Below are 26607 nucleotides of genomic sequence, written 5' to 3' on the forward strand. Positions count from 1 at the left end.
TACTGATTAGGTTTAAGGGTTGCTACATATAAAAAAAAAAAAAAGTTTAGGCTTCCTGTGTAAGTGATAACATTATCTCAAGAATACCTGCTAAATGCTCCAAAGTGATTCAGCTATCTGTAGCAGAGTAGCGACATAATATTTTTCTTTATTAATGCCAGCCAAAGGATCTAGGAAATTCAGGTTTGGGGTTTGGTGGTCCATTCCTACTTACACATGCTTGCATTTGAAGGTGGTGAGATAGGTATATAGAACGTTTCACTTTATAAGTCTATTTTTGCACTTGTTAGATAATGAGTTCATGTGAAATCTCCATCAACTTATGTTAATAATTTTATAATTAGAAATATTGTATATTTCAGTTAGATGGAAATATATTTTAAATAATGATGAGTGTCTTGTTGGTGTTACTGTAATTAGTTCCTCTTGAAAAGTTGGCCTTTTGTTTTCCCTTATCACATGGGTGGTAAACAGCAGCTTTTTTCGAATCCTTAAATGAGGCTGTGCCCAATATACATTTGCTAGGTACAGTGACCAATTAGGGAGCATTATATTAGCCACAGTACAGAAAGGAGAGGGGATATAATGATTTTTTACCAAGCTGTGTGCTCTCTTTGTGCTTGAGCAGTTGAGAGGTAAACTAACTCCATACTTATACTGTACATTGTATTGTAAATTTGAGTTTGCGTGTGTAATTTGTAAATAACATATAAGCCATGGGACTTATACTGTACATTGTGTTGTCAATACTGTTTAGTGTGTAATTTGTATATATTATGTAACACTATCAATAAATGTGTATTGTGGATGGAACTAGCTCTTTTGATCCAGCTGTGTATATGTACATGCCTACTATTATTGAAGTGTATGCACATACTGGATATATGTAAACTAGTCAACACACTTATCACACAAGATCCAACTTCTGTCCTGCAGCCTCAATTAGAAAATCAAATCATGATATAAAGACAAGAATTTTCATAGATCATAATGGCACTCTACCAGTGCATGTAGTTGTATATGAATGACTGCCATTATGTTCTCTAGAAAGTCCTGTCTTAGCCACCATGCATTAGCTATTTTTTTCTTGCTTTAAATCAGAAAGCTCCATTTATTAGCTTTACAGCACTGTACAATGCAATAAAGCCATATAGGTTTACAGTACTAACTTACAACAAGACAAAACATGTATTTTCTATAACAATCTAAATGTAGAGCAGCACACTTAAAATTGGTATACTCAACCACCATAAAACTGCAATTAAATATAAATGGCACTTTAAATAGTCACGGGATTCCAAATCCGTACATTTTTCCAAAAGTAGGTTCTTCAGATTGACTTAATAGTGAGCTGACTCTCCACCTGACAATACACTGAGCAACTTACCAAAGGTTGAGGCAATAGGAGGTCAGATTAAACTTGTATGCAGTTATGTTCAAACTTTTATGAACATACCTATATCTTATTTAAGATCATACAATTGTTCTTTTACTTTTAGCAGTTAATCCTTAGTGGGCGGTATACTTCAATAAAAGCTTTTTATTACATCCAGTAAAGAATCCTACTTCATTCCTGATGGCTCCACCCAACATGTTTTGGCCTATAGGCCACCATCAAGGGCTGGCGTTGTGAAGTTAAAAATAGGGATATATTAGGCATGTTTCCTCCCCGATACCACTCCTGAAATACATATAATCACCCAGTAGTATCTCATATTTTCATCCTCCCTCTAACTTCATCTTAGCCTATATCTAGTACCTGTATCAACCAACCATGGGAACTGGTCAGCGTTAGATGGCCATTGATTTACCTAGAGCACCCCTTCATATACAACATACTGAGGCATACCTGGGACTAGAATAAGCCAGCCTTCCAGAACAATCAGAATCATCTGGCCAAATGATGTAATCAGGCCAAACCTTCTTAAAAAATGACCCATGATCTGCACAGTAGCTAAACAACCACCAAATCGTTGTTGGCGATTGACTGCAAATGCACACAATACACATCAATAAGGAAATATTCCCTAAAGTAGAATAAAACTAAATATGATAGATACCAATCTGTATGTCTAACATAATATTAATAATAATACTTTACAGTACTAGTCTTTCTTCTCCCAGTTTGCATGGAGGTCTGCATGGTAATATAGGAGGCTAAAACAAAGGCAGATTTGGGCTCTGCTTAAAATACAGATAAGTATTTAAAAAAAAAAAAAAAAAGAAACATAACTGGGTAGAAAGAGGGTCTTTTATATATGACTAGTCTACACTTTAAGACAATACTCAATTCCCGGCCATGTTGCCTTTTTTTGCATTGTACAGATCTCAAATTAAAGAGATGCTGGAATGAGTGATTCAATTTGTGAAATGCTCCAATGATTTATAGCCAATGACCTGCTGATGTGATTTACACAACCCTCAACAAAGTAATTGCTGAAAAGACTATTTGATATAGTAATTTATATAGTAATTTATAGCAGGATGTGTGCTAAAAGTATTCATTTCATTTTATCAAAATAAAACTTTTTCATCTGTTCAACTATCACAGATTTGGATATTGGTAGAGGCAATTTGGTTGATTTACTATAACTGCAAAGAGAAAAGTCTGGTGCAGCTCTGCACAGAAACCAATCAGCTTCCAGTTTTTTTTTGTAAAAGCTTAATTTAACAATCTGAAGTTAGAAGCTGTTTGGTTATCATGCACAGCTGCACCAGCTTTTGCACTTTCTAGTTTTAGAAATTCAAACCCACAGACATCAGAAACTATAGATAACTCTGTATGTAGGGCTATAAGTAAATAGGATGATTCCCAGCATGGATAGCATATTGTTAACAGTTCAAAGCTTCTAATATTGTTTGTGTATATAGACCGTGCTGCCAAAAAAGAGAATCAAAATTACAAAACTGTTTGCCACTTTGCCAGATGTAAAAGTGCTTAAAATGAATAACATCACCAGAAAATACAACTAATGTCCGATGTATTAACAAGTCCCATTCAAATAATAATTTCTTAAAAAGTAAAAGATAGGTGAACAAGTGCTGGTGCCATTAATAACAGATAAACACGTGACCACATTCATGTGCTCCAGGTGCCCCACATGGATGTACGCTCCCCACAATGAACGGACCTTCTATAACTAAATAGGTCTCACTGTGCTTTTTTTGGTTGAACCCACTTTATATCTTGTTACCAATTTGACCATTCACATGTACCAGGATGTGATTCCTTCAAATGCCATACACTGCCACTCAAAAAACAGTATTAGGAAAAAGGTTAATTGTGCAAAGCAGCTTACTTTATTAAACCATGTAAAACCTTACAATTACACATGTATGTAGACCTATGGACCAGCACCAGGTAAATATAGTACTTTTTGTTAAGATAGCCATCACCGCCCAGAGATCAGAATCTGAATTACGCACCAGGGATGTGATGTCACCGGAAGTGACGTATCGGCTAGGGGATTCTGTGTTTGAGTGGCGGTGTAAGGCATTGGAAGTTATTGTATCCTGGTATATGTGAATGGTCAATTTGGTGACTAGATATACAGTGGGTCCAACCAAAAACAGCCCAGTGATACCTATCTAGTAATGGTAGAACCTGTTCACCTACCTTTTGTTTTCTCTGCGGCACAGAGTTTTCAATGTTATTTGTTTACTAATATTGTTTACATCTGTGTAAACATGAAGACAGAGTCTCCACTAGTGTGAGACTTCTAATATACAGTTCTCTGCCAATGTTGGATAGAATACCTAAAATTGTAATTACTTCTCAACCGACGGTCCCTGGGCAGGTGCCCAAACTTACTATGTTAATACAGATCAAAAGCAGGCTGGAAGTAGCTCTCCACAATCATCCCTAGTTGTTTCTTCCGCGGCAGGATTACACAGCTCTCTCTATCAAAGGGCAGAGCTACAGTCTACTGCCTGCAGGCAAAGACCCTCCCAGAAGTGTATTTGTTAAAGCCTGGTCCAAACTACTGATGACAAATTCTTTAGGGACTGGCTAGCAATGTTACCTCACTCAACAGTTTGACAGGTAATAAAACACAGAAAACCGCAAAACACAGCTAAACTAAAACAACCATTCCAACACATCAAAATAGAAAGCGGACAGGCTATGGAGATCTTAAGCTTTAAACTTACACATGTTTTATCTTTTACAGTATTTGTTATTTGAGGCCTTTTATGGCACTATGAATGTGTGCTGATGATCTAAAGAAAAAGGTCCTAAGATTGCAAATATTAAATTATCTGTTAGTAAATTTAGGTGGTAATAAATCCTCACATTTCCACAAGTTCATCTTCTGCCATTTCATAGGACAGACTTACTGAATGCGCTGTTGTACCAGTGTTACCCTAATAGTATCTGCTTCTTCGACTCAATATATTATTTATGGTCATTTTTCAGTTTGATAGCTTTTACTGTGCGCTCTTTGTCCAGCTCTCTGTGCAGTTCAAACTAAAGAATTCCCCCAAATTGCATATGGGAGAACACACTTTTTGTCTTTTGTTAATCAAAACTATTAGACACCATCTAAACAGAGAGAACAAGTATCATAGATTATGGCTTTATTGCAATGTCTTGTTCCTGGGGCAACTCTGTATTTATCGCAGGCTTTAAATAGATGTACTTTTTATTTCCTGGCTATAGCTACTGTGGTATTGCTCCAAGTATCTGTCAGTTACATTTTCTTACATTATTTCTGATCTCCCTATCTATCCATTTCAGATTTTCAATACTGCAGTTCTACTACTGTTTTTTTTTTTTTTTTGTTCTTGTTCCTTTGTGAAATCATGTAGATACTAAATTGCAATGAACCAATGCAATTTTCTTTTGTAAACAGAACGACTATTAACATTAAGCAATGTGGCTGTTGAGTGGTGATTTAGGATGAGTGGGCCATTTATTCTATGAATGGTGCTAGATTTATATCAATATATATTGCACTAAAAGTATGACCAGAGCTTGTCTTGCATTTGTATTGCATATATATTCTATGACCAGTAAATCCTGAATCATTCTGGATAAGGGCATAACTAGGAATTTTAAAGTTTAACATTGTATGACAGACCTTTTCTGCCATAGTAAACTTCAAGGACAAAACATTGAATTTTGGCATAGCCCATCTAATTTGGTACATTTATAATTATCCTAATTAAAATGATTTTAATATATTATACATTTGTAAAAGGCTATTAGTATATTAATATAAATTAGTGATTCACATAAACATAACATTAAAAGATGAACAGGATAAAAAAAAATAAAAATGAAAAGACACATTAAAGGCCAGCTTGCCATGTGCTGCAAAGAGCCTTGTCATTAATGTGCACTTAATGCCAAAATAATGTATTAAGGTATTAAAGATGGTTTTCATCTTATTACTACAAATGGAGTTTTTAAAGCAGAGCACTGAGTATTCCTTTTGTAACATTTTATCTAACGCATCCAGTAATAGATGTGTGCCTTAAGAGATTTCTAATGTAGATTTTATAATAAAGATTAATAAAGAAATGCACTAAAGATCATTCTTCAAACAAAATGTGCTAGACTGGACAATGTATGCTAGCATGCATCAAACAATTGCATTCAGGTACAAGACATATATCAGCACATATGCACTTGTGTAGTTTTTTAGTTTCACACCAAATGGTAGTAGCAGGCATTTCTGGGGCTTGAAATAAATGAAAGAAACCACCCAATAAGTTTATCATAATTTAGTACAGATCTAACATGCTCATGGAGTTTAGGAATATAGCTCAGACTTAAAGTAACCCAGTCTCCTAAACTCAGAAGTGTCTCAAACTGATGTCAAAATCACCCAGTATTTGCCCATTTAAGCCTGTCAACACAAGCCCTAAAACCCTCCTTTAATGGCTAACTTTGTTTTATTTTTTTCAGCAACAGAGTAAAATTAAACCAAAGGAAAAAATATTGTTATTGTAGCTCAATAAAAGTGTTAGCATGTTTTAGATGTTACTTGTATAAGCACATAGGGATCTTAGGCATAGGAACCAAAATTTCTAGGGTGTATCTCCCATGCACTGCTCCTTTTTCCTTGATGCTGATCCCCCAAAACTATTATTGGCAGTTGTCAAAATTACTATGTATTACAACACAGGAATGGCTGTCAAGATTGGATTTACTATTTCATTCATATGTAGATCAAAATTGCATAGTACCAGCTAAAGAAAACTTTATAAGTAAAAAAAAAATAGGAATCTTGTGCTCACCTTAAAATATTTTTCTTTAATTGCATTGAAGAATATGTGCATATAGTAATTTACTTACTTATTATATTTATTACAGGCACTTAGATAGTATATATATATATATATATATATATATATATATATATATAATATATATATACTGTACATTCACCTCAGTCCTTGCCCTCAAGGAGCTTAGAATCTAAGGTCCCTAACTCACATTTATACAGATACTAGGGTGAGTTTAGACAGGAGCCAATTACCTACCAGCATGTCTTTGGAGTATGGGAGGAAATTGGAGTACCCATAGGAAACCCACACAAGCACAAGGAGAACATGCAAACTCCAGACAGATTTTGCCATGGTTGGAATTTGACCCTTTTGCTGACAGGCTGAGATGCTAACCACTAGTAATCTTTAGATACTTAAGTTTTACTGCTGCTTACAGAAGGTTGTGACACATTTGCACACATAAAATATTAAATCAGCCCCTATATAACCGCTGCGCCAACTGTCATGTCTCAGTTTTGTGAGCAAGCAGCACTTAAGGTCAATAGCACAAGGGGCAGTAACTGTGTTTCTCAGTGGATTTCAAGAAAAGAGTTTATGTTAGGTGCACAAATATTGTTCAGATTTTGGAGGAAGATTGACCTTTTCCCCCAGACAAAACCTTCCTGACCAATTATGAAATATATGATTTTAGGAATTATAAAACTTAACCCTGTAAAGGACACAATCCTCTGTGAAGGAGCTATGGGTAGAAATTTGGTACAAAACTCAACAAAAAGGCTACTAAATACTTGCGGGGCAGACCACAAAAAGACAGTCACTAGAAACGGTCACAGAACTTTAAGTTAAATTGAGTCAATGCTTCATTCAAGAATATCAAAAGTATGAAAAATTATGAAAAAAGTACAAAATATAAAAATAGACCAATAGACTTTCCCCCTTATGTTAAAACATCTATAACAATTTTGTCATGTAGCAGGCATCCCCATACACACCTCTCACACAGTGCCGGGACAAGGTCATCTGGTGCCCAGGGCGAAGATGCCAAACGGCGCCCCCCTAGATATGAAGAAAGAGTCAGTGTCATTTCAAAACAAGAAAATACTTAAAACAATACAAATCAAATGAGGTTTAATTTGATAGAAACAGAGCTTGCTCACACAGATTTATTAAGCCAGCTGGTGACTATGGTCAGTCTAAAAACACCCACAACTGAGATCACTTTAAAATGGAGCAGTTCTTATATACATGAACCAGATTCAGCACAATACAGCTGGGTCCTGACAATAGGAATGGCCTGGGGCAGTTTATGTCCCCTGTGTCTAGTGTGATTGCGGACATTACAGCCACATCAGTCCCTTGTGTAGACATGGATTGCTGAATTTCATACAAGTCCACGCCAAGGAATGGAGACAGTCAGTAACCATCAATGGAGCTATTCTCACATCACCCATCACTTTCACATCTAAGGAGGCATCTGCCTGGGTTCTGGACATCGCTACAGTGTACTGGCTCTCTGACGGCTACTTGCTAAGCAGCGCAGCACTGCAACAGCTGTTGAGATTCAAAAGGCTCAACACAGACACAGAGGCACACACACAGACATACACACACAGACACTGCACAGAGACACACACACAGAGACACAGAGACACAGAGAGACACACACACACACACACACAGAGACACAGAGACACAGACTCACAGACACACACAGAGACACCGACACACTCACAGACACACACAGAGACACACACACACACACAGAGACACAGACACACACAGAGACACCGACACACACACACACACACAGACACACACCGCACAGAGACACACACACACACATAGAGACACCGACACACACAGAGACACAGACACACACACTCACACAGACACACACACTCACACCGACACACACACACACAGACACACACAGAGACACACACACACAGACACACACAGAGACACAGACACACACAGAGACACACACAGAGACACAGACACACAGACACAGACACACACAGAGACACAGACACACACACACACAGAGACACAGACACACACACTCACAGACACACACAGAGACACATACACAGAGACACAGACACACACACTCACTCACACACACACACAGAGACACACACAGACACACACAGAGACACACACACAGACACACACAGAGACACAGACACACACAGAGACACAAACACACACAGAGACACACACAGAGACACAGACACACACAGAGACACACACACCTAGAGATCCACAGTGGCTCACACTCATCACATTCTATCACCTCCATACATCACTGTTGCTACTACTACTGGGTTCTATAGAGGCAGGCTGTAGATCGGTGATCACTGCTCACCTTCATACATTGCTACATGCTATATACACAGCCAGACAGGAGATCGATAATAACTGCTCACCTCCATGCATTGTGTACATCATCGAGTGTTTCCACTTCCTGGTCCGCCCACCTCCTATCCGACCTGTAGAACAAGGGCTAGAAAAGAGTCACAGGGGCTGTGTGGGCGGGCCAGCCAGTAAGTGGGCGGGTCAGCCGGCAGATGGGCTGGGACAGAAGCCGTGGAAAATGCCTGGACTAGATATGGGCAGATATAATTCTAAAGCCTTACAGGAGGTGGCCGGGACGCAGGCACAGAGGCAGACAGTGCATATATAAGAATACAGAATCCTTACAGATAGTGTGCGGGCGGCCAGCGGAGACAGAAGCCAAAAGTTAGTCCTGTCACTGAGATAGAAGAGATGACGCTCCCAACCCGCCCCCCTCAACACTGCGCCCAGGGCAGGTGCCCGCTCTCTCCCCCCCTTGTACCAGCTCTGCTCTCACATGTCAAAGAATGGTTCAACTATGGTCCATGCAATTTACTCAACATTTTGCATCCCACGTGCATGCAACTTAGTATCCTTTGAGGGGCTCAAAGGTGAGTGGGAAAGATTGCAGTCTATTTTTATATTTTGTACCTTTTTCATAATTTTTCATACTTTTGACATTCTGGAATAAAGCATTGCATCTATTTAATTTAAAATTCTGTGATCCTTTATAGTGACTGTCTATTTGTGGTCTGCCCCACGAGTATTTAGTAGAAATTTGGTAGATGGTGCCACCCCTAGCAACAATGGAGGAGTGTTGGCTGAGACTGACTGTCCTCTGTGTGTCTTTTAAAAGGCTGCACTGTGTAGCAGAAGACAAGTAGGCCCAAAGTGAGTCTGATGCTAAAGGGAGTCATAGTAAAAAAGAAATTTAATAAAAAATAAAGAAACACTACCCTCTGTTTGTCTTTAAGAAGGCTACACTATATGCCAGAAAACATCTAGGCCACAAACCTGAGCAGCTGATGCTGAAGAAAGTCACAGGCAACTGGAAGTGACCAAGTTACTGTAGGCAGGCAGCAGAATGAGACCAGAGAGCAGTTGATGCACAAAGTGCTTTAAAAGCAGGAACATCAGAAGAAAGTTGTTTTCCTCTAGGCTGAATTGAAGGAGAAGGAGTGCAACACATCTAGCAGATGACATCAGCATTCGGTTCCTTCAGCCTTAACCATTAGCTCTGTAAGTTGACTGTGGCAGGAATTTAAAAAAGAAAACTGCTCAACAGTACCAGTTGTGAGGTAGATAGTAGTGCTTCAGCTGGACTGGCCTTACTCACCACATAGGTCTTCAGAGACTTATGCCAGATTCTGTGGCTCAGCTCTTGATCTGGAGAGCGCTCTGTGGCTAAATAACACAGTACACACAAGCCTATAAAGCACCACAATGCAGAGCTTGCTGCCGGAAAGTCACATTCCAGGTTAGCCCTACAATCTTCCAATCCAGCGTGGTCCTGGTATGGCATCCAAAGCTGTTATTGAGGACATGCTGCTGTGTGGAGAATTGCTCAAGCAGTGTTTTTGATGTCTTGACTAAAGCCACTGAAAAAAAACATATTTACCTTGTTATCCTGACTGAATAAAACATTAAATAGTGAAACGGCTAGCAAACGTTATCCTCAATGGATGCTATTGTAGCACCCCCCTGGGTCTTCCAAAAGCAGGGTGCAACCTCCAGAGACAGGGAGCGATCTTGCACTTACCCCAGGACTGAGTCCATGGCTATAATGGGGAATTTTAAGCAAACATTGGATGCCATTCACTTTTTATATTTTCAAAGCTTTGATGTAGAACTTGGAAAAAGGCGGTAAGAGAGAGGGTTAGGGGTCTCAGATACCAGTAGCAGATCACTTACAGACTCCTTGGATCCAGAAAAGGTACAGTTTACAGTACTAGAAACTTTAAGCCGACCCGGCTATACTGCAAACACGTTTTCGAATTATAGTGCAAGATCCAGCTTTAAAGTGTCTGAACCTTTAAACCTTCCTGGCAACACTGTAAGCATATTTTAGATGTAGGTGTGTCCTCCAAACTAGTCACCAGGCCCTCCTGAGAGACCAGCCTTCATCCTGGATCTCTTCAGCAAGGGTGCTCCCCTGGGTCTTCCCAATTAGGCTGGGCTTCTTCCACGCTGGGCAAGACAGCCTAAGGACCATCTCAGAATTAGTGGGCCCCAGACAGGCTTCTGGGCCTAATTGCAGAGCTTACTTTAGCAGCACATCCCCAGGCCAGGGGGGCCTGAGGCAAGAGAGTGAGCACATGAGGCCTCCCAAATATATATCCTCCCTCAGAATGCACCAGTGGCCAAAAACCTCCTACTGGGCTGGCTGGAAGAAAATTAAATATTTATAACTCAAACTATTTGTACTATCTCATCTCGGCTTAGGGTAACAGTGACACCTACTGGGGACAGTGAAAAATGCACAACATAATTGACATTAGGGAAAGACCAGATAAACTGTATAATCAATCTCAGCTTCCTACAGCCCAGCCAAAAACAAAAGCTGCAAAGTAGCCCCAGTTTAAGACTATCGTTCTACACTAGCATATTATTTTCTCATCAGAGCTCAGGAAAAGGTAACAAGCCTCTTAGGACACTAGCAAACAACTAAAGCATATTGGTGTTATATAGGGGATGGCATAATGTTTTTGTTTGCTAGTGTCCTAACTTCCTGCAGGTAGCAGTATTACCCAAGGGTTTAAAAAATACTATATTCCTTGAATGGATGAAAAGAAAATATATATATTTTTTTAAATAAAGTTTATTCCTATATAACCCCTTTTTAACCCCTATTTAACCATATTGAGTCCTAAATGTTATTTTTCACCTCTTCTCCCATTCTTCTGCTGACTATTTCTATTTTTTTTATCATTAATTATATTTAAACTTTTTCGTTTTCATTCATTTTGTTTACTTTGTATAAACAATGTGGAAAAATGAAAAAGAAGCACCTTTTTTCATGCAAATACCTTTCCCATGCTTTGTGCCAGAAACATCATTATTGTAAGAACAAACTTTACAATAAAATGTGTACTTTTATATACATACATAAATCAACTTTTGTGTTATGTTCATTTTTTACAACAATGAGCAAGATATAAAAAATGCATTCTTACATTTATTTACACCTTTTTCTCTCAAGAGTACATAGAAAATAAAATAATTTTAAAAAACAATATTGTTAATAAAAAAATCTAGCTTTTTATATATAATGCACATTTTACTTTGTTATCCTAGGTAATGGCATCATTATCACCAGTGCTGCCAACCTACCAGATTGAAATTTAATGACACGAAACAAAAAATTTACTGACACAGCCAAGTTTTTACTAGTACTTCAATAAGTTCTAAGTGCAAATTTTAGTATTTAGGCTACAAACAAGTACAATATGCAATAGCAATGTGATTTAAGGTAGATATTAATGCAAAAAACAAGAACAGGACTCAGGAGGGCAAGAAATTAGAATGGGCAGACACACACACACACATTAAACTGACTCTCACACTGACACTGACAGCAGTGTGTAGCAGCACAGATAATGATGACACCTCACCGACACGTACCCTACTGAGTCACAGTGACAGTCTCTCTCCATGCCAGGTGGCCCCTTTAGTCCACTCCAGTCCAAACAACACAGAGTCCTGCTCCCGGCTTGCCTTGCTCCCATCCCGCAGACCCACACACAAAGTTCTGCCCTCTCTGCTCCTTTGCACCATGACATCATACGACACACCCAAGCACTGCCTCGGCCAGACCCACCCCCACAGGCGCTGCCCAAACACACTGTAGCAGGCACTTGGATGGTCTCAGCTGGCTCCAGATGCGCAGTTCCAAGCCGAGCGTCACAGCCATATATTTTATTGACAACCTTTTCACTGACATTTACTGGCAGGAGTAATATGCCGATTTTTTACTGGCTGCCAGTAAAAATACTGACAGTTGGCAACACTGATTGTCACCAAATAAACAGGCCCAGTAGTAGTAGCATAAGTATTAATCTTGCTCAATTTTAAAAGGGGTATAAAGGTATGAGAGCTGAAGTGGGTAAAATCCATATAAAACTACAAAATGCAAACCAAAAAACTATACTGAACAGAATTATAAACCCAACACTTTTGTTTTTGACCCCATTTTTCATGAGCTGAACTTGAAGATCTAAGACGTTTTCTATGTACACAAAAGGCCTATTTCTCTCAAATATTGTTCACAAATCTGTCTCCTTTGCCGAGATAATCCATCCATCTCCAAGGTGTAGTATATCAAGATGCTGATTAGACAGCATGATTATTACACAGGTTTGCCTTAGGCTGGCCACAATAAAGGCCACTATAAAATGTGAAGTTTAACTGTATTGGGGGGCCTGGGAGGGTCCAAAAAACAGTCAGTATCGGGTGTGACCACCATTTGCAGTGAAATACATCTCCTTCACATAGCGTTGAAGAGTTGATCAGGTTGTTGATTGTGGCCTGTGGAATGTTGGTCCGCTTCTCTTCAATGGCTGTGCTAAGTTATTGGATATTGGCAGGAACTGGAACACGCTGTCGTATACGCCGATCCAGAGAATCCCAAACATGCTCAATGGGTCACATGTCTGGTCAGTGTGCTGGCCAGAACTGAGATGTTTTCAGCTTCCAGGAATTGTGTACAGATCCTTGCAAAATAGGGCCATGCATTATGCTGCACCATGAGGTGATGATCATGGATGAATGGCAAAACAATGGGCCTCAGGATCTCATCACAGCATCTCTATGCATTCAAACTGCCATCAATAAAATGCACCTGTGTTTGTTGTTCATAACATATGCCTGCCTATACCATAACCCAACACAACGGCATACACACTGTTTGCCATCTGCCCTGTACAGTGAAAACCGTGATTCATCCGTGGAGAGAGCACCTCTCCAAAGTACCAGATGCCATCGAATGTGAGCATTTGCCCACTCAAGTCAGTTACGATGACGAACTGCAGTCAGGTTGAGACCTGATGAAGATGACGAGCATACAGATAAACTTCCCTTAGATGGTTTCTGTCAGTTTGTGCAGAAATTCTTTGGTTATGTAAATCGATTGTTGCAGCAGATGTCTGGGTGGCTGGTCTCAGACGATCTTGGAGGTGAAGATGCTGAATGTGGAGGTCCTGGGCTGGTGTGGTTACACGTAGTTTGCATTTGTGAGGCCGTTTGGATGTACTGCCAAATTCTCTGAAATGCCTTTGGAGATGGCTTATGATAGAGAAATGAACATTCAATTCACGGGCAACAGCTCTGGTGGACATTCCTGCAGTCAGCATGCCAATTGCACAAACACAATACACGTTAGGAGGGGAACCCTTGGGGGAATCAAAAATGGAGAAAGATCTGGGAGTCTTAGTTGATGATAGATTAGGCAACAGCATGCAATGCCAAGCGGCAGCTTCCAAAGCCAACAGAATATTAGCATGCATAAAGAAAGGGATGTATTCCAGAGATAAGACTATAATCCTTCCACTTTATAAAACTCTGGTCCGACCGCATCTGGAGTATTCTGTCCAGTTCTGGTCGCCAGTCCTCGGGAGGGATGTGTTGGAGCTGGAGAAAGTCCAGAGAAGGGCAACTAAACTGATTAGGGGGTTGGAGGACCTTACCTATGAAGAGCGGCTGCAATCGCTCGATTTATTTTCCCTGGAGAAAAGACGTCTGAGAGGGGACATGATAGCAATTTATAAATATCTTAATGGGGATCTCAGCTTAGAAGAAAAGCTGTTCATTCGAAGGAATTGCATGAGGACTCGAGGACATACAATGCAATTAGAGGAGAAGCGTTTTAACCTCAGGCAACGTGGGGGGTTCTTTACTGTTAGGGCTACAAGATTGTGGAATTGTCTACCACAAGAGGTGGTTTCTGCGGGTAGTATGGTGACTTTCAAAAGACTCTTAGACTTACATCTCAAGGATCAGGAGATTGAGGGCTATGTTAGATGATTACAGTCACACACACCTACACAGGTTGAACTGGATGGACTATTGTCTTTATTCAACCTCACCTACTATGTAACTATGTAACTATGTAACTATGCTCCCTTTAAAACATGCCACATCTGTGGCATTGTGCTGTGTGATAAAACTGCACATTTTAGAGTGGTCTTTTATTGTGGCCAGCCTATGCCACACCTGTGAGCTTGATGGGTTATCTCAGCAAAGGAGAAGTGCTCACTAACACAGATTTAGACAGATTTGTGAACAATATTTGAGAGAAATAGGCCTTTTGTGTACATAGAAAAAGTCTTAGATCTTTGAGTTCAGCTCATGAAAAATGGGGGCAAAAACAAAAGTGTTGCATTCATAATTTTGTTCAGTGTATAAAGCTACAGCCTCATTCATATAAATTGTAGCATGCATATGATGATTATATGCATTTCTGTGGTGTAAGTGCTTTTAAGTGTGTGAAATTATTTTAAATGGTATAATTCACACTTGTATTTACTTGTGTTCCATTGCATTCAGCTTTTTTTATTTAAACATGTTTTATTTACAGTAGTTGAGAGCCTCACCAGAACAAAAAGAAACAGTCACCAATAACAAAATACAAAGTATAGAGCCAAATTGACAAAATGTCACCTTGTTACACCTAAATGTACAGGACAGCTGGTAATTTTGCATAGTATATGTAATGGAACCGCGACCCACACTGTGCTTGTGGGCTTCCATCAGTATATGGCTTCCTTCAGTCTTGAACATAGATATCAGATTTTCCAGCCTCCCTACATACAAAACTAGCCGACAACTTAGCTTGTATGTATCTGAAAATAACTAACTCCTTTGTTGAACAAGAAACAGACTTTTTATATACTTGAGAAGTATATCAGTCACTACATGAACAATGACCCGAATATTTACCCAAAACATCACACAATGGTTAGATAACAAGGTACAGCTGACTCATGGCTAATCCAATCTAGACAAGGTTATCATTAACATGCTAATTAACTCAGCGCACTTAAACCAGACTGGAAGACCAGACTGCCGGCAACAAGGCTAAAACAAAATACAAAATTACACATTATCCTATATATAAACACAGAACACCTTATTATACAGACAATAGCAAGAGACCCCAGTAGCAGTCTATCTGTCTCCTACATTCAAGTACATGGAATACACTTCTAAGCATTGCTTTGATTATTTAGGAGTCACAGACTTCATGGCAACAGGCTATAGGTCTCACAGTGTAAAGTGGGATTAAATCTTCATATTTCTTGAGAGATATTGTTGATAAATATTACTGTCCCATTTGAAGTAATCCAAACCATATTCTCAGTGTCCATGAAGTCCATCATTTTCTTGGTCACCTTGTGTCCCTAATAGACACAGGGTGACTTACACATAAGAGGGGCCTAGGGGGCTGAGACAGGGATTTCCCAACCTCTCTAAAGTAAGCTGGGTTGCACAGGTCCCCCAACCAAAGTGACTCCTGTCAAAGTATAATTATAACTCTATGGCATGCAAAAGAACAGTAACATCTAATGCCATACAAAATCAAATATCAACAGAAAGCTGCCAACATAAATACCCACATACAGATATTAATATTCATCTAAAATTATACATGTAAAGTGCTATCCTCAGCGTTCATAAACAAAGGTAATGTCCCTTTAAATCTACAATACACCACGTGAAATTAATGTTTGAAATAAAGCCCCAAAAAAAGGTCCTTTTTATATAGTTACATCGTTAGTGAGGTTGAAAAAAGACATTAGTCCATCCAGTTCAACCTATGATGTGTGTGTGTGTTTGCTGTTAACCGTACATTGTATACCCCTGTATGTTGTGGTCTTTAAGGTGCCCATCTAATAGTTTTTTGAAACTATCAATGCTCCCTGCTGATACGACTGCTTGCGGAAGAGAATTCCACATCCTTACTGCTCTTACAGTAGAAGATCCACCTGCGTATTTTAAGGTTAAACCGCCTTTCCTCTAGTTTTAGTGAGTGGCCACGTGTCTTATTGTATTCCCTTTCTCTGAATAGGTTTTTCCGTATGCTAGGGTTGCCAGTACAGTATTTGTACATTGATATCATATCCCCCCTCAATAGTCTATTCTCCAGAGAGAATAGGTTCAGTGCTTGTAGTCTTTCCTCATAGCTGATGTCCTCCATTCCCCTAATTATTTTTGTTGCCCTTCTCTGGACTTTCTCCAGTTCCAGCACATCCTTTCTGAGGACCGGTGCCCAGAACTGGACAGCATACTCCAGATGTGGCCAGACCAGAGTCTTGTAGAGTGGGAGAATAATCTCTTTATTTCTGGAGTGAATCCCCTTTTTTATACATCCCAGTATTCTGTTGGCTTTGCTTGCAGTGGCTTGGCATTGCATGCCACTGCGAAGCCTGTTGTCTACCAGTACCCCCAGGTCCTTTTCCATCCTAGACTCACCCAGAGGTTCCCCCCCTAATGAGTAGCTTGCTTTCTGGTTTCTGGCACCCAAGTGCATTACTTTACATTTTTCAACATTAAACCTCATCTGCCATGTAGTTGCCCACCCCATTATTTTTTTCAGGTCCGCTTGTAAGGTTTCCACATCCTGCCCAGAAGATATTGGCATGCTTAGTTTAGTATCATCCGCAAATACTGAGATTTTACTTGATATCCCCTCCTTTAGATCATTTGCGAATAAATTAAACAGGATTGGCCCCAGGACAGAACCCTGGGGGACCCCGCTAACCACAACCTCCCAATCTGAGTACTCCTCGTTAATCACCACCCTTTGCAACATCCCCTGGAGCCAGTTCTCTATCCAGGTACTCACCTTATGGTCCATACCTACCTTCCTTAGTTTGAACAGTAAGCGTTTGTGGGGAACGGTGTCAAATGCCTTTGCAATGTCCAGATACACCACATCCACAGGCTTACCTTTATCTAGGTGGCAGCTCACTTCATCATAAAAGGTTAATAGATTGGTTTGGCAAGAACGATTTTTCATGAATCCATGCTGATTACTACTAATAATACCGTTTTCTTTACGTATGTGGTCTCTTAACATCCCCTTGAAAATCGTGCAGACTACTGATGTTAGGCTGACCGGCCTATAGTTACCCGGGATATATGTCGGCCCCTTTTTAAATATTGGTACCACGTTGGCTTTTTTCCAATCATCTGGCACCATACCCGTCTGTAAACTATCCTTAAAGATCAAGAATAATGGTCTGGCAATCACCTGGCTGAGCTCCTTAAGAACCCTCGGGTGCAAGCCATCCGGTCCCGGTGATTTATTTATGTTAAGTTTCTCTAGTTTAGTTCTAAGTCTATCTTCTGTTAGCCATGGCGGTATTTCCTGAGGTGTGTTGTTTAGTTTGGCCTTACAAGCTGGGTTAGTGTAGCCCCCCAATTCTTTTGTTTTTATATTCAAAATAATAATAGATATAATGTCCACAAAAGTGTTTGTGAAACTAAAAGATCCAAATTCTTTTGTGCCAGGGTGCGTGCAAACCAATCCGACCACCCGCGCCAGAAAAACTCCTTACCCTGTAATATGACCCCTATATTATAAGGAGGCCTGTTGTTATACCACCATTGCATGCTCCTTCCTGCTCCAGACCCACTCAGATGTCTTTCCCAGGATATCATGGACAACTCACAGGGTCCATATGTATAGTTTCCAGGGCATACATCCTTCACCATATGACCATGGGATTACAGGTATTCAGCCACTCAAACTGCTACACCTTCTCCCGCATGGAACATATAATTAAAAAGAAAACACACTGCACATAGCGTGATACTGTTTAATTCTATCAATCAATTTCAGTACAACCAGCCTGTCAGGTTTAACTAGTGTGATCACTGCCAATGACTATAGCCACTAGCAGTGATAATTGTATTCATCACAGTACATTAGCACAGTGTAAAGGCATCCCCATCAACACCATGGTTGAAGTAAAGAAAAGAAAATACTCAGGCAAAGGTACATTTTGTTGTCTCACACACACATATATGAAAATGCATGTTCTGGGGTACCTACATAAAGAAACAGCGATTGACACCAGCGCAGGCCAGAGTGAGAACAATAATTCTAGCACCAGAACTCCAGTATAATACTAAACTGGTGACCTGTAGGGGCTTTGCGTGTATGTGCGAAAAACTTCAGTACTCTATATTTTTTCAGGCAATGATTTAAAGGCCCCTAAAGGGCTTCAGTTTAGTGTTATGTAGGGGTTCTGATGCTAAAGGTATTGCTCTCACTAAGGCGTGCGTGGTGATACATAACATGTGAAGCGCAATCACGTGCTCCAAAGCTCCAAAGCAAGGTGCATGCATTTTTGTGTGTGGGGGGGCTCTAAAATGTTTTTTTTATGTGTCTTTTTTTTTTTTAAATATATATATTTAATTTTTTTACTATTTTTATTCTTTATTATTTTTTTCATAGCTTTCATTGCTATCACATAGGGGTACAAAAGCCCCCCTATGTGCTAGCATATAGGTGACAGGCACTCTTTATTAGTCGTTCGGCACATCGCGGATCGGGTGAACAGATTATTGGGTGGGGCTGGGGAAGACCCAGCTGTCATGGTACACGTGGGTACCAATGACATAGGCAGAGGAAGATGGAGAGTCCTAAACGATTTCAGGGACTTAGGCGCTAAGTTGAGGACTAGGACCTCCAAGGTAGTATTTTCCGAAATACTACCTGTACCTCGAGCCACACCAGAGAGGCAGCGGGAGATTAGGGAAGTTAACGAGTGGCTGAGGAGCTGGTGTAGTAAGGAGGGTTTCGGGTTCCTGGAGAACTGGGCCGACTTCTCAGTCGGTCACCGGCTCTTTGGTAGGGACGGATTGCACCTAAATGGGGTGGGTGCAGCCGTACTGGGTGAGAGGATGGCCAAAAAGTTAGAGGGGCTTTTAAACTAGGGAATGGGGGGGAGGGTACAGATGTAGAATTAGCCAGTGGAAAGCAAGTTTCAGAGGGCAGAAATGGGGGCATTAGCGGTAGGGTGAAAAAAATTTTGGTGGCCCAAAAGAAACTGCGCAAAATTGGTGATATTCGATAATAAATTAATCAATCAAATTGTCATAAATTAATTAATTAAATATATATAAGAGGAATTGCTTCCATAGTGCAAGCTGCAATAAAAACGTATAAAACGCATAAATGTGAAAAGAGTGGAATAAATTGCGCTCAACACTTAAAACACAACCAAAAAATGCTTGTGTGCATAAATATGTGAATAAATGGTTATAAATAAATAAATATATACAGAATCCTAAATGTGAAAAAAGTCCTTGGTAAATAAATATATATATCAACAGTCTTTAAAGTGCCCAGTGCAATACAGATCTCTCAGCAATGACTGAATATCACTCCAACTTCAAGTGAGGGACCTCCACCTTAAGAGACTTTTCTCCACCCAGTGCTCGGGGTAAATACTTCTTACCAAAGCTGGTGGACCCCTTAATTACAGGGGGTCTAAAGCAGCGTAAATGGTCCACAAATGCCTCCAAGCTATCCTTCAGGTCCCTTGATATATGGCTCAGCTCGCATAAGGAACTCCAAGTATTTCAGGATATTGTGGGGAGAAAGATAAGGAAACTCCAATAGTGTAGTATGTTCTGATAATTAGGGTTTATTAATGAAATTGCACTTACTCAAACATTAGAATCAAATGCCTTCATGCAGTAAATGCAGCATGGGTTCGGTGTACGGGACGCTCCTCTGCTCCTGCGTATCACCAACCCGGAACTCCACGGTCTCACGTTCCCGACGCACGTTTCGTCAGACGCGCTGACGTCATCAGGGGATCATGTGACCGTACGTTTCCATTCACAATAAATAGAGGTATCTAGCTGACAACATCCAATCGCTGGCCGGCGGTTTCAGAACCGCCCATTCCTTTCGGGATGCTAGGTTCACTCCCATACCCGGAAGTGCTCCGCGGCCATTTCTTATTTGGGCAAATCGCCAGTGGTTTACTATAACAAGCCCGAATAGACAATCGGCAGTATTATGCTAATACAAAAAAAGAGAGGGTCCGATTGCCATACTAAAGATTGATGGAATAATTAAATGCCAATCAATGTATAAAAAATCAAGGCGATGGGATGCTGTTTACAATAAATGAATGTTGTATATAAATATATTACCCTCAATGCGATATTTAAAACCATACTACATAAACTTATATTTTATTAAAATATTAAACAAAATTTATTGGTTTAAACATATCCCTAAAAAATTAATGTGTAGTAAAAATTCATTAAAAATTGTTAAAAAATATATTTTTATTAATCATATTAATATTAATAATGGTATGGAAAGACAGATGAAGTGCACTATATAATTCCTATAATTTATGAAATTGCTCAAAGGTATGTTTTAAAAGTATTTTATAAAGTATTTTTAAAAGCACATTTTAGAAATTGGAAATATAACAATTTAGGTCGATATCAATATTCATACCTGACGGCTGTAAAGTCTGCATTTTGTAGATCCATTGGGTCTCGTTCATTGAGATCTTTTTAGTCATATTTCCCCCTCTCCAATGACGATCTACTCTGTCAATACCACAAAAGGTCATCTGAGATGGATCCTTATTGTGATATAGACGGAAATGGTTGGAAAGGCTATGCTTGGGAAAGCCTCTCCTTACATTTCCTACATGCTCGTTGATCCGGATAGAAAGCTCTCGTGTGGTCCTGCCTATATATTGTAGTCCACATGGACAACTTATTAAGTAAGTCACATGTGTAGATCTGCATGAAATGAGCTTTTTGATTGCAAATTGTTGTCCTGTGACTTTCGACTGGAAGCTGGTGATTTTCCTAGGGTTTTTCCTTGTCATAAGGCAGGCATTGCACTTACCACAAGGAAAAAAACCCTTTACATCCAAAAAGGTCGGTTTGTTTTTTGGGGGGTCAGGTATATTTGGTGCCAGCATATGTCTCAGATTTGGGGCCTTCCTATAGATAAAATGCGGTCTTTCAGGGAGGACTTTATTCAGAGTTTTGTCTTTCAATAAAATCGACCAGTGCTTGCGCACAATTGCTTCAACCTGTTTATAATTCCTGTTAAAATCTGTTAAAAACGCTAGTTCCCCTTTTGTCTCTGTTTCCTTCTTTTTAGTTTTCAGTAACTCACTCCTAGGCATCCGATGTACCTGGTCTCTAATTTTAGTAACCTCTTCTTGTTTGTAGCCCTTTTCTACAAATCTTTTTGTCAATAAATTAGATTGGGCTAAAAAGTCTTCATCATTTTTACAGTTTCGCTTAATGCGCATGTATTGTCCTTTTGGGATGGCACCCAGCCATTTGGGATGGTGACAACTGCGGGTAGGGATATAACTATTTCTATCTGTTTCTTTGAAGAAACTCTTTGTAGCGATAGAACAACCCTGTTTCACCAATGTTAGGTCTAAGAAGTTTACAGATACTTTGTCCCATGTGGCTGTGAATACAAGGCCGTACTGATTCCTATTCATGTCATCAAGGAATATTTTTAGGGATTCCTCTGACCCATTCCATACTAACAGTAAATCGTCAATGAATCTTTTGTATAGAATGAGTGACGGGTTCAGATTGGCAAAAATTTCTTTCTCTTCCCATTGCCCAAGAAGGATATTTGCCACACTAGGGGCATATTTGGCGCCCATTGCCACGCCTCTAATTTGGTTATAATAACCTCCATCATGCCAAAAATAATTATTTTCCATGGCTAGGCTCAGGGCATCGCAAATAAACTTTTTTTGTTGAGGTTTTATGTTGGTTTTAGTGTTTAGGGCAGCTATGGTAGTGTTAAGTACATCGTCTTGCTTCAAACTGGTGTACAGGGATTCGATATCAACTGTCACCAAGAAGGTGTTTGGCTGTACTTCCACTTGCTCCAATAGGTTGATCAAGTGTTTACTGTCTTTCAGATGAGAAGGATAAAGTGGTACAATCGGTTGCAAAAAATGGTCCACATATTCCCCTATCCGGGAAAAAATCGATTCAATGCCACTAATAATAGGCCTCCCATTAGCGGTAGGGTGTTCGGAGCTCCTAAACCCAGGGTGGGTACGGGGAAAAATCAAGAGAGCAGCCTAAAAACATCAAATGAGGATAAATGTAACCGATCAAAATTACGAGGCTTGTATACCAATGCCAGAAGCCTGGCCAACAAGATGGGAGAGCTGGAGCTGCTGATGTTTGAGGAGGACTTAGATTTTGTGGGGATAACTGAGACTTGGTTTGACAGCTCTCATGACTGGATGGCGACCATTCAGGGGTATTCCCTTTATCGCAGAGATAGAGAAGGTAAAAAAGGGGGAGGGGTATGTTTGTATATTAAGAACAGTATACAGGTAAACATGAGGGATGATATTAATAATGGAGCTATGGACGAGGCAGAATCCCTATGGGTAGAGCTTCAAAGTAAAGGCACGGTGGGGAAGGTAATATTGGGCGTATGCTATAGGCCCCCCAACCAGAGGGAGGAGGGTGAGGCGGACCTCATGTTACAGATAGGATTGGCAGCAAGGATGGGAAATGTCATTATATTGGGGGACTTTAATTATCCAGATATAGACTGGGCAGAAGGAACCGCGCATTCAGCCAAGGCTCGGCAGTTCCTAAATGTTTTGCAGGACAATTTCATGGGTCAGATGGTGAATGCACCGACAAGAAACAATGCGGTACTTGACCTACTGATTACCAACAATACAGACCTGCTCACGGATATAGAAATACGGGACAACTTAGGGAACAGTGACCATAGGTCAATTGGTTTCAGTATTAATTACAGTAATAGGAAACACAAGGGTAATATAAGGACACGGAATTTCAAAAGAGCCAATTTCCCTAAACTGCGCTCGCTGCTAGAAAATATCAAATGGGATAGAACCCTGGGAACAAAGAACACGGAGGAAAAATGGGAGTGCTTCAAGAGCATACTTAACAAGGGGGTGGGCCAGTGCATTCCACAGGGAAATAAATTTAAAAGAGCAAAACTAAACCCTGGGTGGCTAAACTCCAACATAAAAATGTATATTAGAGCTAAAGAAAAGGCCTTCAAAAAATACAAGACTGAGGGGTCATTGGCAGCATTTAAGCACTACAAAGAGTGTAATAAGAAATGTAAAGACAAAATCAGGGCAGCTAAAATATAACACGAGTGACATATAGCGGAAGAGAGTAAAAAGAACCCCAAGAAGTTCTTTAAGTATATAAACAGTAGGAAAGCGAGGCCAGAGCACATTGGCCCCATAAAAGATGATAAAGGAAAAATGGCCACAGAGGACAGAGAAAAGGCGGAAGTGTTAAATAATTTCTTTTCTTCAGTCTTCACAAAGGAATCGGGGGGCTACACGAACCTTGCTTGTAAGGCCGAACTAAATAATAATAATATATAATAATCAATAATCACTCACATAGATAAATACCCTTCTTCCACCACCACAAAAAAAAAAATACAACATTGTCTTTTTTATTGGTGAAAGAAGGGTATTTATATATATGTGTGTAATTTTTACACGATTTTCCCCTGGTAACCTCTGGAGGAACCTTAGGGTTCCATGGAATAATGGTTGAGAAACCTTGCTTTCAAGTCATTTTTGTTGTAATATTTTGCAAAGTCATTGCTAAATATATCTTTGAACAGGTCTGTTTTTTCTTGTTAGAGAATATTCTTTGTCATTCTCTGATGTTCTTGAAAGTGTCACTCTGGTATTTGTCAAATCTTCAAATTTAAGACACCCCTCTCCTAACAGCTCAAGTTCTACACCTTTGTAGGAATACTTGTCTATTCATCATAACCCAATTCTGTCTGGGAATATTTGAGCTAAAGATATCTCTAAAAATAATTGTGAATAAGTAACGTATTCCCACTTCATATGACATATGTTCTAACAAAGGATTAGACCAGTATGATATGCATGTACATTGTATTATGTTTGGAGTGATTGGGAGGTTTGCAGCAAACAATGTATATGCTTGTATACACAAAACAAGTCATTAAAAAATCTGGCGATACGATTGGAGAAAAAAAAAAAATGTCACTACATGTAATGGGGTGGATTTACTAAAGGCACATGGACTGAGGGCTTTTCAAGTGCAGTTACTCCAGAGCTTAGTAATGAGGGAGAGCTCTGTTGAATTCCATCATCCAATCCTTTTCAGGCAGAAATGCATTTTGTTTTTATTTTCCTTGCATGTAATTGGGTATTCTTTGTACAGTGAAGCTTTATCTAATTTATTAAGCTCTGGAGCAACTTGCAAATCTGTTTGTCTATATAGGCAAACATTTAGTTTTTTTTTTGGATTATTATCCATGTTGGGTTTTTTTTTTTGCCATCAGTGTTCCATTGGAAGATTTCCCCTCTATTACTTTTCTGGGGACAACTCAAAATGTGGGATTTTCTTTTAATTTCAATGATAATGGTAAACAGGACCAATATAAAGAGGGCGAGTCTACCTAATAGGGCACAGACAACATGAAAAAAATGATGTTCTAATCCATTTCCACTGTCCAAAACAAAAAAAAATGTTTTTCCTTTAGTTCCATATTCTATATTTAGGTTTCGATGCATTAATGTTGAGAGAACTGATCCAAAAAGGCAGAGACTACTCAAAATTGGCTATTATATATTTTAATTTCTTAAATACAGCATGCCTAAATCCCTACTTAATTATTGCATGCAATGATTTTTTTATTTCCTTCTGTGAATAGACTTTAACCCCTTTTCATGCGGTATTTACTGACATTTTGAAGCATTTTGAGGTAAATACCACAAGACGGTATAGCGATATGACAATTTCAGGATCCTATACAGTATTTGGGAAAATGTAAAAATCACAAAGATCCTGCGCTAAGGCTTAAATAAATGTGAAATATGTGATAGTGAAAGCAGCTAGACACTTGATCTATAGAAATCAAAAACTAATATATTCAACAAATTATGTAGCGCTAACATTAGAAGTGTTGACTGTAAAAATTAATATGGTACACACAAAAATGTATTACAAATATAAACAAATAATATTACATATAACAGAAATTGTGCATCTGTGTGAAAAAGTCCATTGAAGGAATATATAGGATTCAGAGTACAAGTCCCTGAGTGTACAATGAAAAATAGAAGGCTAATATCCCAAGGCTGATATCCCAAGGAGATGGTGAAGCAGGAATACACCCGTGAAGTATGTACAAATTGGCTGCTTACCAGAAGCGTAGACCCCCAAGCCACAAACGCTTAGATGTAAATCTGTATACTGATCATTCCATCAAATGCCAGGGGAAGAGATGTAAGTCTAGTTCAGACTCTCGCAATGAACTCCAAAGAAAATAAGACCCATATGTGTGGGGAGGAAATTAAAAGGCACATAGAGTAATCCAGTAAAATACGCAATATAAATTTATTCTGAATTGCACTTACAAATTGCCGGTTTCGTCATACGTGACGTCATCCAGGGCGTCGTCACGTATGACGAAACCGGTTAGGTGGTACCTGACGCAACGCTACGACGCCCCCTTAGATGCCGGCTCAGCATCCACACGTGGGACGCCACGGTTTTAAAGACTCTGCTCATTTTTATTGGCAATTTGTAAGTGCAATTCAGAATAAATTTCTGTTGTGTATTTTACTGGATTACGCTATGTGCCTTTTACTTTCCTCCCCACACATATGGGTCTTATTTTCTTTGGAGTTCATGACGAGAGTCTGAACTAGACTTACATCTCTTCCCCTGGCATTTGATGGAATGATCAGTATACAGATTTACATCTAAGCATTTGTGGCCTGTCCATTAGGTTGGGGGCCTACGCTTCTGGTAAGCAGCCAATTTGTACATACTTCACGGGTGTATTCCTGCTTCGCCATCTCCTTGGGATATCAGCCTTGGGATATTAGCATTCTATTTTTCATCGTCCACTCTGGGACTTGTACTCTGAATCCTATATATTCCTTCAATGGACTTTTTCCACACAGATGCACGATTTCTGTTATATATAATATTATTTGTTTATATTTGTAATACGTTTTT

The 26607-nt window shown here is 39.5% G+C and overlaps 2 protein-coding genes across 2 annotated transcripts in view; one reads left to right on the forward strand and one right to left on the reverse strand.

Annotated features, from left to right (window-relative positions):
• The window catches only part of GRIN2B (glutamate ionotropic receptor NMDA type subunit 2B), a 1006559-nt gene that overhangs the window by 972153 nt on the left and 7799 nt on the right, over positions 1-26607 (forward strand). The gene's annotated exons all lie outside the window — the stretch shown is intronic.
• LOC309561644 (uncharacterized protein) lies at positions 4517-26444 on the reverse strand (the record flags this gene model as incomplete). Its single annotated transcript, XM_082265641.1, has 4 exons — positions 4517-4540; positions 8173-8226; positions 8388-8486; positions 26418-26444. The coding sequence occupies 4 exons, from the start codon at positions 26442-26444 to the stop codon at positions 4517-4519; spliced, it is 204 nt and encodes a 67-aa protein (XP_082121767.1).

The sequence above is a fragment of the Pelophylax lessonae genome, assembly GCF_965119305.1.
Source record: "Pelophylax lessonae genome assembly, chromosome: 8".
In the NCBI taxonomy this organism is placed as follows: domain Eukaryota; kingdom Metazoa; phylum Chordata; class Amphibia; order Anura; family Ranidae; genus Pelophylax; species Pelophylax lessonae.